Genomic DNA, 14,173 nt, shown 5'->3' with positions numbered 1-14,173 from the left:
TCCTGGATCACAAATATTTTCTCCTGTATTTCCTTTTATAACTATTATAGTTGTACCTACCACTTTTAGTTTTATGATCTGTTTTATTTTTATGAATGCTGTAAGCTAAGAATTGAGGTTCTTTTTTTTTTTTTTTTTTTAATCTTCTGTAGATATCTGCTTATTCCAGCATCTTTTGTTGAAAAGTCCCATTGAATGATCTTGACACCTTTGTCAAAAATCAGTTTGACACATGTGTGTGGCCTTTCCTCTAACACTAACACTGCCGCACTAGAGGCAGTGTGCTCAGGGACTCCACTGGGTGCCACCTTTCTTAAGAAGTTTTTCCATTTTGCCTGGTGAAAACAAAAAGTATTTTTAGCTCTATGAGCTGTGATTTTTTTTTTTTTTTTTCACCTGATTCTTTCCAATGGCTCTTTCCTGACCTCAGAATTTTCCTTATATACATGTGCTGATTAGTAAGACTCAAGGCAATTCATTGCAGGTCTGTGGAGCTCTCCTTTCTGTGGTTCTCTGTCTCATGAATTATAGCCACTTTGGTCTCCCCAGTCTCTGAACTCTCTATTCATAATTCAAGGATCCCACAAGTTCTTTTTGATTTCCCCTCCCTGTGTCGCATTCTATATGGTTTCTCGAACAACCGTTAATTGTTTCCTTTTTCTTGTTTCCTTTTTCTTAGGGGTCAGTGTACCTTGAAATATAATACTTAATGTATGGATATCCTTGTTTTATTTTTTTTAATATGTTTTCCTAATTGTTTAAGAAGGGAGTATAAACTGTTATCTGTTACTCAGTCATGGTCAAAACAAAGTCTCTAACCTTTATACTTTATAAATATTTTCACTGGATGTGGGATTTTAGGATATGGGATTTTTTTTTTTTTTCTTTTAACAATTTGAACATGTTTTTCCATTGTTCTGCTTATACAGTTTCTGACAAGTCTCCTATTTGCTGTGTATTGTTTTTTCCCCTTCAGAATTTTTTAAAGATTTTCTGTTTGTCACTAGTTTTTCAGCAGTTTTACTGTGATCTGACTGGTTATGTTGGTTTTGTTCTTAGTATTCATGCATGATTATGAGTTTTCATCTCATTGGGTTTCATTGGAATACTTTGTGCATTTATCTTTTTTTTCCTAGTGTAGAAAAATTCAGGCTTTTTTTGCAGATGTCTCCCTCTCTCTTTCAGGATCTGGTATTATTTACATGTTAGACTGCTGGATACTATCCAACAAGTCACTAAGATTCTTTTTTTTTGTTTGTTTTTTTAGGTACAGTTCATATAGTTTTCTTCTGCTATAATTTCATGTTCATTGGTCTTTTCTCTTGCAGTGTCTAATCTGTTGTTTATCCCATCTAATAAAATTTTTATTCAGATATTACATATTTCATCTTTAAAAGTCCTATTTATTTCTATTTCTCTTTATCTTTATCTCTATATCTCTTTATCTCTCTCTCTCTATATATATATCTTTATATCTCTTTATCTTCTATTTCCATTATCTCTTGTTTATGTTCATATGCTTCTTTAAAGTTCTGTAGGTTAATTCCATCATTTCCTGTTATTTTTTAAAGTCTATGTCTAATGACTAATTTTTTTGTTGGTGATACATCATATTTTCCTGCATCTTTTCATGTCTAGTAACTGTTGATTGGATACTAGATACTTTGAATTTTACGTTAAATGTTTAGATTGTATTGTCTTCCTTCAAAGAGTAGTATATCTTATTCTGGAGAGTAGTTTTTTTACAAATATGATATTCTACAGTCTTGTTTGTTAGCTTTGTTAATGTAGGTTTAGCTTTTACTCTGACTTCTTTGAAATATCTATTGAATGCCTCTGTGTTCAATAATGACATTCTAATGACTGATTAGAAATGGAATGTCTCTCAGGTCTGGGAATTATTTGGCATACAGATCCCTACTCCTCTGCTTATTCTTGTACGTGCGTAACTTGGTATCAGATGCAGACAACTATGTAAATTGTACAGCTTCTTCCTCACTGGTATTCTGTCCTGCTAATGCTACCCACCTCACCCATCTCACCCACCTCAAAATATGATATGTATTTCTCCAACAGTGAGACATCTGTGTTATGCTTGGTATGTTCTTTACTGTATAACATTCTAGAAAATGCCTCCAGACAGAAAGCAGGCGATTTTAGGACTCACCTCTTTTGTTTTCATGGGGATCATCATCTTGTACTGCCTGTTGTCCACTATCTAAAGAGTTCTGTTGTGTGTTTTTCTCAATTTTCATTTATTCCTTCTAATATTTGTGTTTAGTTGCTTCAGGCAAAAGGGTAAGTCTAGTCCCATGAATTTTTTATTTTTTGCTTTTTAAAATTAGTTTCATATTTTATATTTAGCTGTCAGTTACATCTAAAATTTATTTTGTTGTGTTAGATTAAAAAAAAATCTAATTTAAAAAATGTTCAACATGATTGAAAGTCTGTTTTCACATTTTTGTCATATATACTGTGCAAGAATATCCTTGTGTAGAAGATTTCTTCGTTCCTTTTTTTTTTTTAAGGAAATTTTAAGAGGAACAACTGTATTTAAAAAATTAGTTTGATATCTATTGCCAGTTGTCCTACAAAGGGTTTATGTTTACATTCTAGCTACCAGTGTGTATCTCTTCACACTTTCACTGATAATGATATTTCTTGAAGTGTTAAATTGTTTCCTATGTTTTATCTCTACTTCATTGATTATTATAAGGTGGTATATTTTCACATACTATAATAATTTGTATTCCTCTTATGTTGTCTTTGCCCTTTCTCTTTTTTCCCCTTATGTTTTAGTGTTGTTTAATATGATTTCTCTCTATATTATGCATATACACTGTAATATTTGTTGTAAATATTCAATTTATATTTTTGCTATTTCATGTAGTTAATTCTACCAGTTCCTCCTTTTATGATTCTGTTTCCTCTTGTGTCCTGAGATCAGGAAACTATTGGTTCATATTCTCTAGTTTATAAATTACATGAAATTAATTTTGTTATGATGTGAAGTGAAAATCAAATTTTACTTTTCTCCAAAGTTAAGTAAATATTGTGGCACCATTTATTAAATGGTCATTTTTCCCATACACTTTATCATATATAATTATCAACTTCACTATATTTTAACTTTTTATAAAGTAACCTGTTCTGGCTGCCTGATATCACTGGTATATCTTTTTCCCCCTAACCGTAACCCTTTATTTATGTTGGGGTAGAGCCCATTAACAATGTTGTGATAGTTTCAGGTGAACAGCAGAGGGACTCAGCCATGCATACACATGTAACCATTCTCCCCCAACCCTACTCCCATCCAGTCTACACATAACATTGAGCAGACATGTGCTATACAATAGGTCCTTGTTGGTTATGCATTTTAAATATAGCAGTGTGTACATGACCTTCCCAGAGTCCCTAACTATCCCTTCCCCCTGGCAATCTAAAGTTCATTTACTAAGTCTGTGAGTCTTCCTGTTTTGTAAGTAAATTCATTTGTATCATTTCCTTTTAGATTCCGCATGTATGGGGTGTCACACAGCATCTGTTCTTCACTGACTGACTGAGTTCACTTAGTATGACGCTCTGTAGGTCTATCTAGGTTGCCGCAAATGGCATTATTTCACTCTTTAGTGGCTGAGCTGTATCCCACGTCTTCTTTATCCTCTCCTCCGTCAGTGGATGTTCAGGTTGCTTCTGTGTCTTGGCTGTTGTCAGCAGTGCTGTGGTGAGCATAGGGGTGCGTGTATCCTTTCGGATCATGTTTTTCTCTAGATATGTGCCTGTTCCATATGAATTGTAGCTTCATAGCATCTGTCATTTCTTCAGGCAAAAGTTTTCTTGAAAGCATTTATGTATTGAGAAAAAATCTGTTGTAGTAACACCTTGGCTCATCTCATTCTTTTTTTCTAAAGGAGTCATGTACCATTTCTAGTTTATATGCTCTTCTTGGCCCACCTAAGTGTGACATCCCTTCCCTGAAAGATAACAGATGACCCAATTTCTTTGTCTGGTGAATGTTAATTTTCTTGGTGAAACTTTTGTATCCTTTATTCCCCAAGTATCATATATTTTTTCTTTTGTATTTCTTTTAGGACTCTATCTTAATACCTATTCTGCCTCTTTTCCCTGCCCTTACCCCTGTAGTGATACCCTAAAATTCTGACCTTAACTCTGTTTCAGTTTCTACTGAATTTCTGGGCTGTATCTTGCTTCCCAGCATCAGACTGTCATCACCAATTCAATGGACATGAACTTGGGCAAACTCTAGGGGATCCTGAGAAACAGGGAGGCCTGGCATGCTGCAGTCCATGGAGTTGCAAAGAGTCTGACATGACTTGGCGACTGAAAAACAACAATTTTGCTTCCTTGATGTTAACAGTATCCTGACTCTTATTTATCTCTATACCATTTGATCCCATAGTCCTGAACTGTGCTATAGTTCTTATTTAAATGTCAACAGGTCAAGATGAAATCCGTTGCCCCTCTGTTCCCAGCCCCATTCTTTTCCTTTACACTCCTGGCAACAACGCAACACACTGCTGGAAACCTCGAAACACTTCCTGCCTTTGCCCAAATGGTGCGTGCTAATCCCCCCTGGGATATTGACTCTATTGAAATGTCTGTTCCTGCTGCTGCTCTAGTTAAGGTTTCTCAGAAGCTTGTAGCAGCTCAAAGGTAACTTCTTATACTACCAAAGATACTTACTCACTTCTTAAAGTGTGCTATTTTAAAACTATGTATTTTTAATGTAATTGTGTATGTCTGGTTTTTCTAACCAAATAGTTACATTCTTTCAGATTGATACAATTTCCTCCATTGTGTCTGCAGCTTTTTACAGCACTGAATTGGTGTTTAGTAACTTTTGTTGCACTTTGTGAACAATTGTTTACCTGACTAGTCTCAGGTTTTTTTTTTTCTTTTTTCTTTTTAAAATATATATTTGTTTGTTTGGCTGTGCTGGGTCTTCGTTGCAGTGTTTGGGTCTTTAGTTGTGACGTGTGGGATCTAGTTCCCTGACCAGAGAATGAACTCGGGCTCCCTGCATTGGGAGTGCACAGCCTTAGCCACTGAACCACCAGGAAGTCCCTCAGATTTTAAATTGATTCTCTCCTTGCTGCCCGAGTTGTCTGTTAAAATTATGCTACTTTTTGACCCCAATGTCTTTGACACTCTTTATCTACAGAATTAATCTCTAAACCATATCGTGGAAGTCCAGGTCCTAAACAGACTGACCTCATCTTTTTTTTTTTTTTTTACTTAAGTTCTGTCATTGTCATGAATGGGTATCTTTGTTCTTCAGCTCTGTGCACTCCCTGCTTGCTGTTTCTTTACCATTACTGTTTTTTTTCTTTAGAGTTAATTCCTTCCATATGCATTTATTAATTACCTACTATGTGCGCTTACTATACTAGGTTGTGGTCAGAACATTAAGATGGGTATAATTGCATGGCACCCTTTTGTATGCTTCCCTTATATTCTCCATTTGTGAAACATCCCATCCTTTGAAATGTAAGTGAGATAATTCTTTGTCCACGAAATCTTCTCAGATCATTCCAGTAAAGATTAATCATCCTTTGCCTCCAAAGCATTTTTAATATCAGAATTACAAAATTTCTCATAGCTCTCTCATTTGTTATCTATACATCTATAGATTATGTCTTAATCACCATTGTATGCCCTCTTCTTCTCTTCCCAGTGACCTTAAAGTGATTGATGCTCATTAAATGGAAAGTTGGTTCAAAGCCAACGTAGAAACTTAGAGGGAATATTCAGGGAAAATCAGGGGAGTTGCAGTACCAAACCTAAGGAATGTTTGTAAGAAGAAGGGGATAATAATTGATATTCTAAGCTCCAGAACCGAAGGTCATTGCTTATGTTAACAAGTTCAGTTCAGTCACTCAGCAGTGTCCTACTCTTTGCGACCGCATGGACTGCAGCATGCCAGGCTGCCCTGTCTATCACCAACTCCTGGAGCTTACTCAAACTCATGTCCATCAAATCGGTGATGCCATCCAACCATCTCATCCTCTTGTTCCCTTCTCCTCCCACCTTCAGTCTTTCCTATCATCAAGGTCTTTTCCAATGAGTCAGTTCTTCACATCAGGTGGCCAAAGTATTGGAGTTTCAGCTTTAGCATCAGTCCTTCCAATGAATATTCAGGACAGATATCCTTTAGAATAGACTGGTTGCATCTCTTTGCAGCCCAAGGGACTTTCAAGAGAATTCTCCAACACCACAGTTCAAAAGCATCAATTCTTCGGCACTCAGCTTTCTTTATGGTCCAACTCTCACATCCATACATGACTGCTGGAAAACAGTAAGGTCCATAAAGTAGCAAGAATGGACATCCGAGGACAGCAGATAGAGAAATAAATAGGATTCTTCTCCTTAAGTAGCTTTTTTTAGCTGATACTTTTACAGAAATTGGCTAGGAGACAAATTGAAGATTTATGATCTAAATAAAGATCTAGACGCCTGCATATATTATGTTGATTTAGGGAGGATCTATATATTTTGTATAGAAGATGAATGGGTACTAGGCTTGACATTATATGAAGAAAGTTTAGAAATCTAACCACTATTTTAATCTCATTAGAAGACTGCCATAAATCACCGTAGAGATCACAGGGGTTTCTTCATCAAAATTAGCCATATTTTGTGTTAAAGGATGACAGAAATTACTTTGCCCTGGAAGGATTTCAGAATGGTTGTACTGATGATCGATCCATGCTTCTTTCTACTTCCTGTCTTTGTTTGAATAGTAGTGTATTAATAGCAGGAAGTGAAAAGTGCAAGTGTTAGTGGCTCAGTCATGTCTGACTCTCTGTGACCCTGTGGGCTGTAGCCTTCCAGGCTTCTCTTTCCATGGAATTCTCCAGGCCAGAGTACTAGAGTGGGTATCCATTCCCTTCTCCAGGGAATCTTCCTGACCCAGGGATCAAATCCAGGTCTTCCACATTGCAGGCAGATTCATTATCATCTGAGCCACCAGGGAAATCCCGTTAATAGAATGTATTTGTCTATATAAGATGAATCAATTTTGAAGCATATCCCTCATATGCATACCCTTATAAACATACCAGTTATACATTGGTATGATTTTGGGCATAGTATATTTGATCATTTATAAGACACATTGAATAATTTCGTCAATCAGAAGGCCTTTTATATTTGGTGATGTGTTATAGTTTTAATTCACATAATTTTTTTTCTTTCTTGGTCTTAACATAAAATGTTTGTGAAGTTACAATCAGTGGCATCTTACATTTGATGAAATATGACAGTATAGTAGAGAACATTAAAGTTTAGAGACTGTCTGCCAAATATTTTAGTTTTACTATAACGTTGAATGAGTCTTTTTTGGCAATAGTTACATGATATTAACTTCTTCTCTTTATTGGGAGAATGGGTTATGCATTACTTTTGATCTTAGTGATAGACTCTTAAGTGGAGTTGGAAGTGGGAAAGGGGAAAGTAAAAAGAAAGTGAAGTTGCTTAGTCGTGATTGATTCTTTGCGACCCCATGGACTGTAGCCTACCAGGATCCTCTGTCCATGGGATTTTCCAGGGAGTGAGTTGCCATTTTCTTCTCCGGGAAAAGGGAAGAAGGAATCTGTAAGGAACCTGCTTTCTGTTACCTAAATTATGGTTTGGTGCGTGAGAAAAAAATCTTGGTTAGAAGCAGTTTGTAGAAGTAATCCGTGTGAAGTTAGAGTTCATTTCTGATCTTGCAATGAAGGATACACTGACTGGCTCATCACTTTTAATCAAAGACGTGTATTAAGTACCTATTGTGATGCTGGCAATGTACTCAGCACTGCAAACACTCTTTGCTTGTTCATTACGGATTTCTTAATACAGTGAAACAGTACAGCAAAAAGGTCAGTAATCAATTCATAGTGCATGGAACCGGCTCCTTTCTCATATACATGGTTGAACTGAGAGATGAGACAGGCAGTTCCTTAAACAAACAGCTTGTCTAAACTGGGAGCTGGATGCTTGACCACAATGAGCACTTAATACTTGTTGACTGTTGAGGGGAAGTATCTTTTTAGGTGATTGACAGGAAATGGATGGGCTTATCGTTTTAAGTGATTACATGTGAAAAGATTGGCATCATAGGTAATTATTGTTGAAATTGGAAGAATATACATTGAGAATTATTAAGGGAATAATGGGAGCTTCTCAGTACATTTTGGGCATTACTAAAATAAATTGAAAATGTAAAGCCTCACAATTTCTCATTGTAGAAAGCATTGATTTAAACATTGAAATCATTTCTAGAGATATAGCATGATGAATCAAGAGTTGTAGAATTTAAAAGTTCATATAAATAAGGTTCCACAAACCTGCAGTCCTTTCTTTGAAATCAAGTGTGAATCAGATAATTAAGTAGAAATGTTGCATCTCTACTTAGGTTCATTTATTTTAATAAAGTCTCAGTACCTAATCCTTGAAAGAGTTGAAGCAACAGTATATGGAGGAGGAGATGTAATCTGATGATGCATACTTTTTCCTCTGGTAACTGAAGGTTAAATGGGTAGCAAACAGAATGCCTTAAACAAGATTGGTATATTGATTAAAGCGCTGATTTAACAGTTCTCAGTCTCCCCTTGGAAACCTGGAAAAGATAAGCCAGCTGCTGTCTAAGAGTGCTCAGTGTCCACTGAGAGTACACTATCTATCATCACAATATGGTGATGAGAGGTGTTTTATGTTTGTGTTAATTTCCCCCACTAAATCAGTAATTATTACAGTCCTGTCCCTGCTGTTTACCCTGCAGCTGTTTTTCCATTTGTCGAGAGAGCGGGTGTTCTCCGAGGACCGCACACGTTTCTATGGTGCAGAAATTGTCTCTGCCTTGGACTATCTACATTCCGGAAAGATTGTGTACCGTGATCTCAAGGTAAAAAAGAAAAGTAATCAGAGTTTGTTTCTGCAAAGGCTATAGGGACAAACACAAAGTAATTACAAAGTTACACAGTTTGAAGAAAAGAAGATCTAGTTGGGGAAAAAAAAAACACCACCACCACTGTTTAAGAATATGGTTCACTGTATCTGACAGGAAATTTCATTCACTGGTAAATGTGTAGTTCTTTTTCTGTCCAAGTTTTTGACATGCAAAATAAGTTATGTTGGACTGCTCTGATCAAAACGATCTACCAGTAATAGCTCTACTCTTCTGTTAGTGTAATGAGTAATGTTAAACATTTGATTCAATGTGTAGTCACTTTGCAAATGACATTTTAAAGTCAATTTCATTATTATATTCTAGCATCCTGTGATGTATTATGATAAACTTTTATAGTAGATAAGATTATTTAGGGGAAGGAAAATATTTGATTTTGACTTTAAATTTTTAGTGCGCTTAAAGAGCTGAAGTACTTTAATACAGCCTTTTATCAATTTATTTAGTTTCCATTTTTAAAAGCACTGTGTTTGTTTTATCAGTGATAATGACTTTATTTCTCTTAAGTTTCTTTCTGACAAGACCCTCAGAATAGCTCAGGAACTAGCAGACTTTCTGTGAAGGCCAGATAGTACATATTTTAGGCATTGCTGCTCTTACAGTATCTTTTGCGACTCCTCAGTGCTGCTGTTGCAGGATGAAGGCAGCCAAGGGCAGTATGAACATGAGCATGTCTGGCTGTGTTCCAGTAAAACTTTAATTACAAAAACAAGCGGTAGACAAGATTTCGCCCCCAGGCCATATTTTGCTGACCCTTGGAGTAGCTCATAAAAGGTAGTAGTAATTCTCACGACACTGTTTTACACTGTTTTCATTTAGATTGGCCACATTAAGGAAATTTGTATCCTGACACACTGAACAGGTTCTAAATGTGACCATCTTAACTTTCTTAAAAAGTAAATGATATGATAATCTTCACCTATTAAAGTCTGACATAGAATTGCTCTATTTATCAAGTATGAGTTCATTTAAAGCATAATTCTACATGTAGAAATAGAAGTTATATTAGTCTTTTATGAAATGCTGTTTGTGTGAAATGAAGTATGTGTGTTAGTTGCTCAGTCGCGCCCAACTCTTTGTGACCCCATGGACTGTAGTCCAGGCTCCTCTGTCCGTGGAATTCTCCAGGCAAGAATACTGGAGTGGGTGGCCATTCCCTTCTCCAGGGCATCTTTCCAACCCAGGGATCGAACCCGGGTCTCCCACATTGCAGGCAGATTCTTTTACCATCTGAACCACCAGGGAATGAGGTATATGTCTACATATTACAGCACATGAGAGAAGCCACAGTTACCCCTCACTCTCACTCACTTGTTTTCAAACACCTGTGATTCTTAAATTATCTAATTACTTAACCAATTGTCTAAGTTATTTCAAGATGTTGCTATCATGTACCTCTGTATTATGAATGATCCCTAAGAAGTAACTGTCTCAAGAAAGATTACTTTACATGATGACAGTGAAATATAGTGTGTATGTCTATATGACATCATTACAGTTTTTATATTATCTTCTCATTTCTTAACATGTTATTTATGAAACAAGCTATGCAATTCTATTTTTAGAAAAAATTATTATACTGTATCTATATCAGAGATGATCAACTTAGTGCCGAAATAGATCAGAGATGGATATAAATCAACACTATGATTGTCTTTAGCCTATAGCTTTTGTAGCCAGGAGTAGCAGAATTCAGCATCCCTGTATCTGATGTCTGCATGGCCAAATAATCCTATAATGTTTAAATGTCTTGAATCTGAATTTTTTAAAAAGAATTTAATTATATGATATGACAAAACTTACGTTATATGTTATTTCTGTTTTTACTTAGAAGTAGTTAGCTCTTTCCTGCCTGATTGTCCGCGTCCCCCCACCCCCACTTTATATTTTATGAATCCTATTATGGGGATAAGGGGGAGGAATTCCTGGATTTAAGAAAAGAAGAATAATTTTGACGTACTTAGTAATATATCCAAAATGCTTAAAGCTCAGAGAATTAGTCTAAAGAAACAAAGAAAAGAATGCTCACTTGATTGATAGCATTGAAAAGGAATGATATTATTGGGATGATTTTGGTCAGTATCTCCATTGATCATTTCTCATTAATCAACTCATCAGTACATTGACACTCATTTAATGAGTTTTGTTGCTCTGTCCTTTCTGATAATGAAATTAGACTAAATTTATTAACCTGCAATATGAATACCAGTCATGTAGTTAGCATATAAATAGGCCATAAACTACTAAACAATTCAGTGACCTCTCCTCTCTAAATTTATTTCTGTTTTAATATAGCCTTAATGTAAAGGTCTAAGTAAATGTGTAGCATTGGACAGGATCCATGGAATTTACACCAAGAAAAATGGATAACATAAAAAGTCAGACATTCAGAATTTATACAGGTATTATTTATATCCATATTGTTTCATGATAGAATGAGATCTTTAGGTACAGTTGTAGAAATTTAGAGCTGACCCATAATTTACAGCTAAGGTCACTGAAGACTGGAAACCTAGTAAGTGATTTACTCGAAGTAATGGACTAAATTGGTGACATAGTCAAGATTGTTGGATTCCATGAATCCTAGCTCCAGGTATAATGTTCTTTTTATTACACCAGTCAGCCTTTCTAGAAATGAAATGAACTTTAGGTGGGGGGATGCGTTGGATTAAGTCTAGGTGATCTTTGTAAATCTAAAATTTGAATAAAGCTGCCAAAAATAAGGAATGTTTTAAGTATATTGAAGACACGTCCCCTAACTCCCACTTCTAACTACGCTGGATTCCCTCTTTTATAAAAATGTTCAACCACTGTTGCTATGAATCCCTTCCACCTCTAACACTCAGATGGAGTATTGGGCTATATTCCTCAAGTGTAGGAAGTTCTTAAATGTAGTAACTCTGAAACCCCAGTCTAGGTGTGATCTCTGCTGTTGTATATTGTGAATTCTTTTTCCAGTTTAGGAAGATTCAAAGATTTCCTTTCGGCATTTTAATACACTGTCCTAATCCCATGATCATTAAGTTCATACGGGTCACAACATTTGGCACTTTGATGCCCATATACCTGAATATGCAGGGTGCAGGGGCGGAATTTCTCACTGTGTTCTTGGGCCTGAGGCAGTCTTGGTACTGATGCAGCTGTGCTAAAGTGGGACTGTAAGAGTGAATGCAGGGACTTGTTTGTGTTGCTACAATAGTTGTCAGAGCCCTTAGGAATTCTATTGTAATTCCTTTGCTTAATCACAAAATGTCAGCCATTTAAATAAAATGAGACCTAAAATACATATATGTGTGTGTGTGTGTTTTACATAGCTAGATATTAGAATATATGATATATGAATTGTATATTAGACAGCTTTTAAAAACTTAGAAGTTAAAAACTTGTAAACTTTCTAATAGCAAGAGTTTAATTTTATTCTAGGCACCAGCAAGAGCAGAAAGAGCATAGTATTTTCTTGCTGTCATTTCTTGTTCACGAAGCACAGAGGAAAAAAGATTTCAAAACCTACCGAATCAAGATCCTCTGTCAAATAATTCTTGTCCAGTTCAACTCCATAAAAAATGTTGCCTTTTTAAAATGGAAACTCTGGGATGTATGTCTAATATATTTGTTTCCTCAAAGTATGAACTATTAGAGAACAAACAACCGTCTGATACAAACAGTAAGCAATACCTAGATTTTGAATGTATAATCTTTTCTTTCACACTTCTGTTTAACTTCATACATTGCTTTTGCCAGTGGGGTGTATCCATTAACTATCATCGTAATGCCCTGACCTCAATCTTAGATGCTAAGACTGACAGTGGAGAGAAAACAGGTGCATTTAGTGTTTATAATAGAGAGTACCTGAACAGGCAGTTGTGGTGTACATTTCCCTTTTTATGGTTTAAAAAAAAAGGAAGAAGGAAAGCATTCGATTTAGGAGAGAGAACCAAAGAAAGACCATTTGTAAACATTTTTATTCCTCCTTTACACAGTGGAAAGATTCCTAAAAATAATTTGACTTAAATCTTCTTACATTAATGTCATGTGCACTAAGGCAGTGATTTCCAGGTGTTTTTTGATATCTCTAAGCCATTGATCTGCTTTTGAAAGGTTTCCAGGTATCCTTCACCTTTGTGAATCGCAGGTTCACAATAAGAACTAATGGTTCTTATATTTAATGAAATCTTTGTTATGCATCTTCATAAAATTATTTATGTTCTTAACCAGACAGGATATTTAATTACCCCCGATATATCTCTATATAAGATTAGATTTGGGGATATAATTTTTTTAAGGTGATGCGTTTCTGACTTTTTTTCATACTGATAGGAAATGACATGCTCAGCAAAATGACATTTCAGGATAGTGAGAGAAGAACAGTAATTGATGGAAGAAAGTGGACACCATTATAAAATAACTGGCTCAAAAATTGTAAAATATTTGTTGTTTATTGAAAAGAAATTGATGCATATTAAAAACTGTTTTTAATGAGGTCATTAGAGCTGATAAAAGTGTTTTATAGGGTTCCATTTCTGAACTTTGTTCTTTCCTTTAACATACAGTGTTGTCTAGGAGAACACATACCATGTTGATAAAGTATAAATCAGCCATTAAACTCTCCATGTTTAGTAAATGATCAGTACATTTGTTGATTAAGTTCTCCATTCAGTATCATTTAATTCTCAAAACAGTTGCATTGTGGATTGTACCTGTGTGTCATAGATCACACTGAGATGCATATATCAATAGCATACACGAGGTTACTTACACAGTGAGGGGTAGAACTTGAATTTACATTAAAGTTCTCTGACTTGATTCCATAGTCTTACCCACACTGCTCTCAACTGCCTCCTATACAGTATGCCACCTTGTCCCCATTATCGTGACCTTTACCCCATCTCTCAGTCCTCCTGTAGGCTGACCTTATTTCTGACTGTATCATTGTAATAAAGCCGATTAATAAAACAAAGGAATGATTAGCTGTCGTAGTTTGCCTGGAACTTCCCCAGTTATAGAACTTTTATTAAAAATCCTTCATCCTGGGAAACCTCCTCAGTTGTAGGCAAACTGAGAATTCTTGGTCACTTTCATCCTATTCCTGTTTTTCACTCAAATCCTACCCCTGAATCTCATTTCATTCCTCATCCCTCAACCCTTGGTATCTTGGAGATGAGATTAGCTAATTAGGTATGGATCAAGATTTTTAAAATATATGTA

The 14,173-nt window shown here is 35.6% G+C and overlaps 1 protein-coding gene across 8 annotated transcripts in view; it reads left to right on the top strand.

The window, feature by feature from the left end:
• AKT3 (AKT serine/threonine kinase 3) overlaps positions 1–14,173 on the top strand; it is a 282,616-nt gene that overhangs the window by 213,265 nt on the left and 55,178 nt on the right. For 7 of the 8 annotated variants that reach the window (XM_045165620.1, XM_045165618.1, XM_006045843.4 and 4 more), the window contains one exon: positions 8,783–8,905. The exons of the other annotated variant lie outside the window; for it this stretch is intronic. In XM_045165620.1, coding sequence (XP_045021555.1) covers positions 8,783–8,905 — 123 coding nt within the window. The remainder of the gene's footprint in view (positions 1–8,782; positions 8,906–14,173) is intronic. 8 annotated transcript variants of the gene reach the window in all.

The sequence above is a fragment of the Bubalus bubalis genome, chromosome 5 (genome assembly GCF_019923935.1).
Source record: "Bubalus bubalis isolate 160015118507 breed Murrah chromosome 5, NDDB_SH_1, whole genome shotgun sequence".
In the NCBI taxonomy this organism is placed as follows: Eukaryota; Metazoa; Chordata; class Mammalia; order Artiodactyla; family Bovidae; genus Bubalus; species Bubalus bubalis.
The sequence above is the reverse complement of the archived record's forward strand: the minus strand, read 5'-3'. Positions and strand labels throughout refer to the sequence as shown.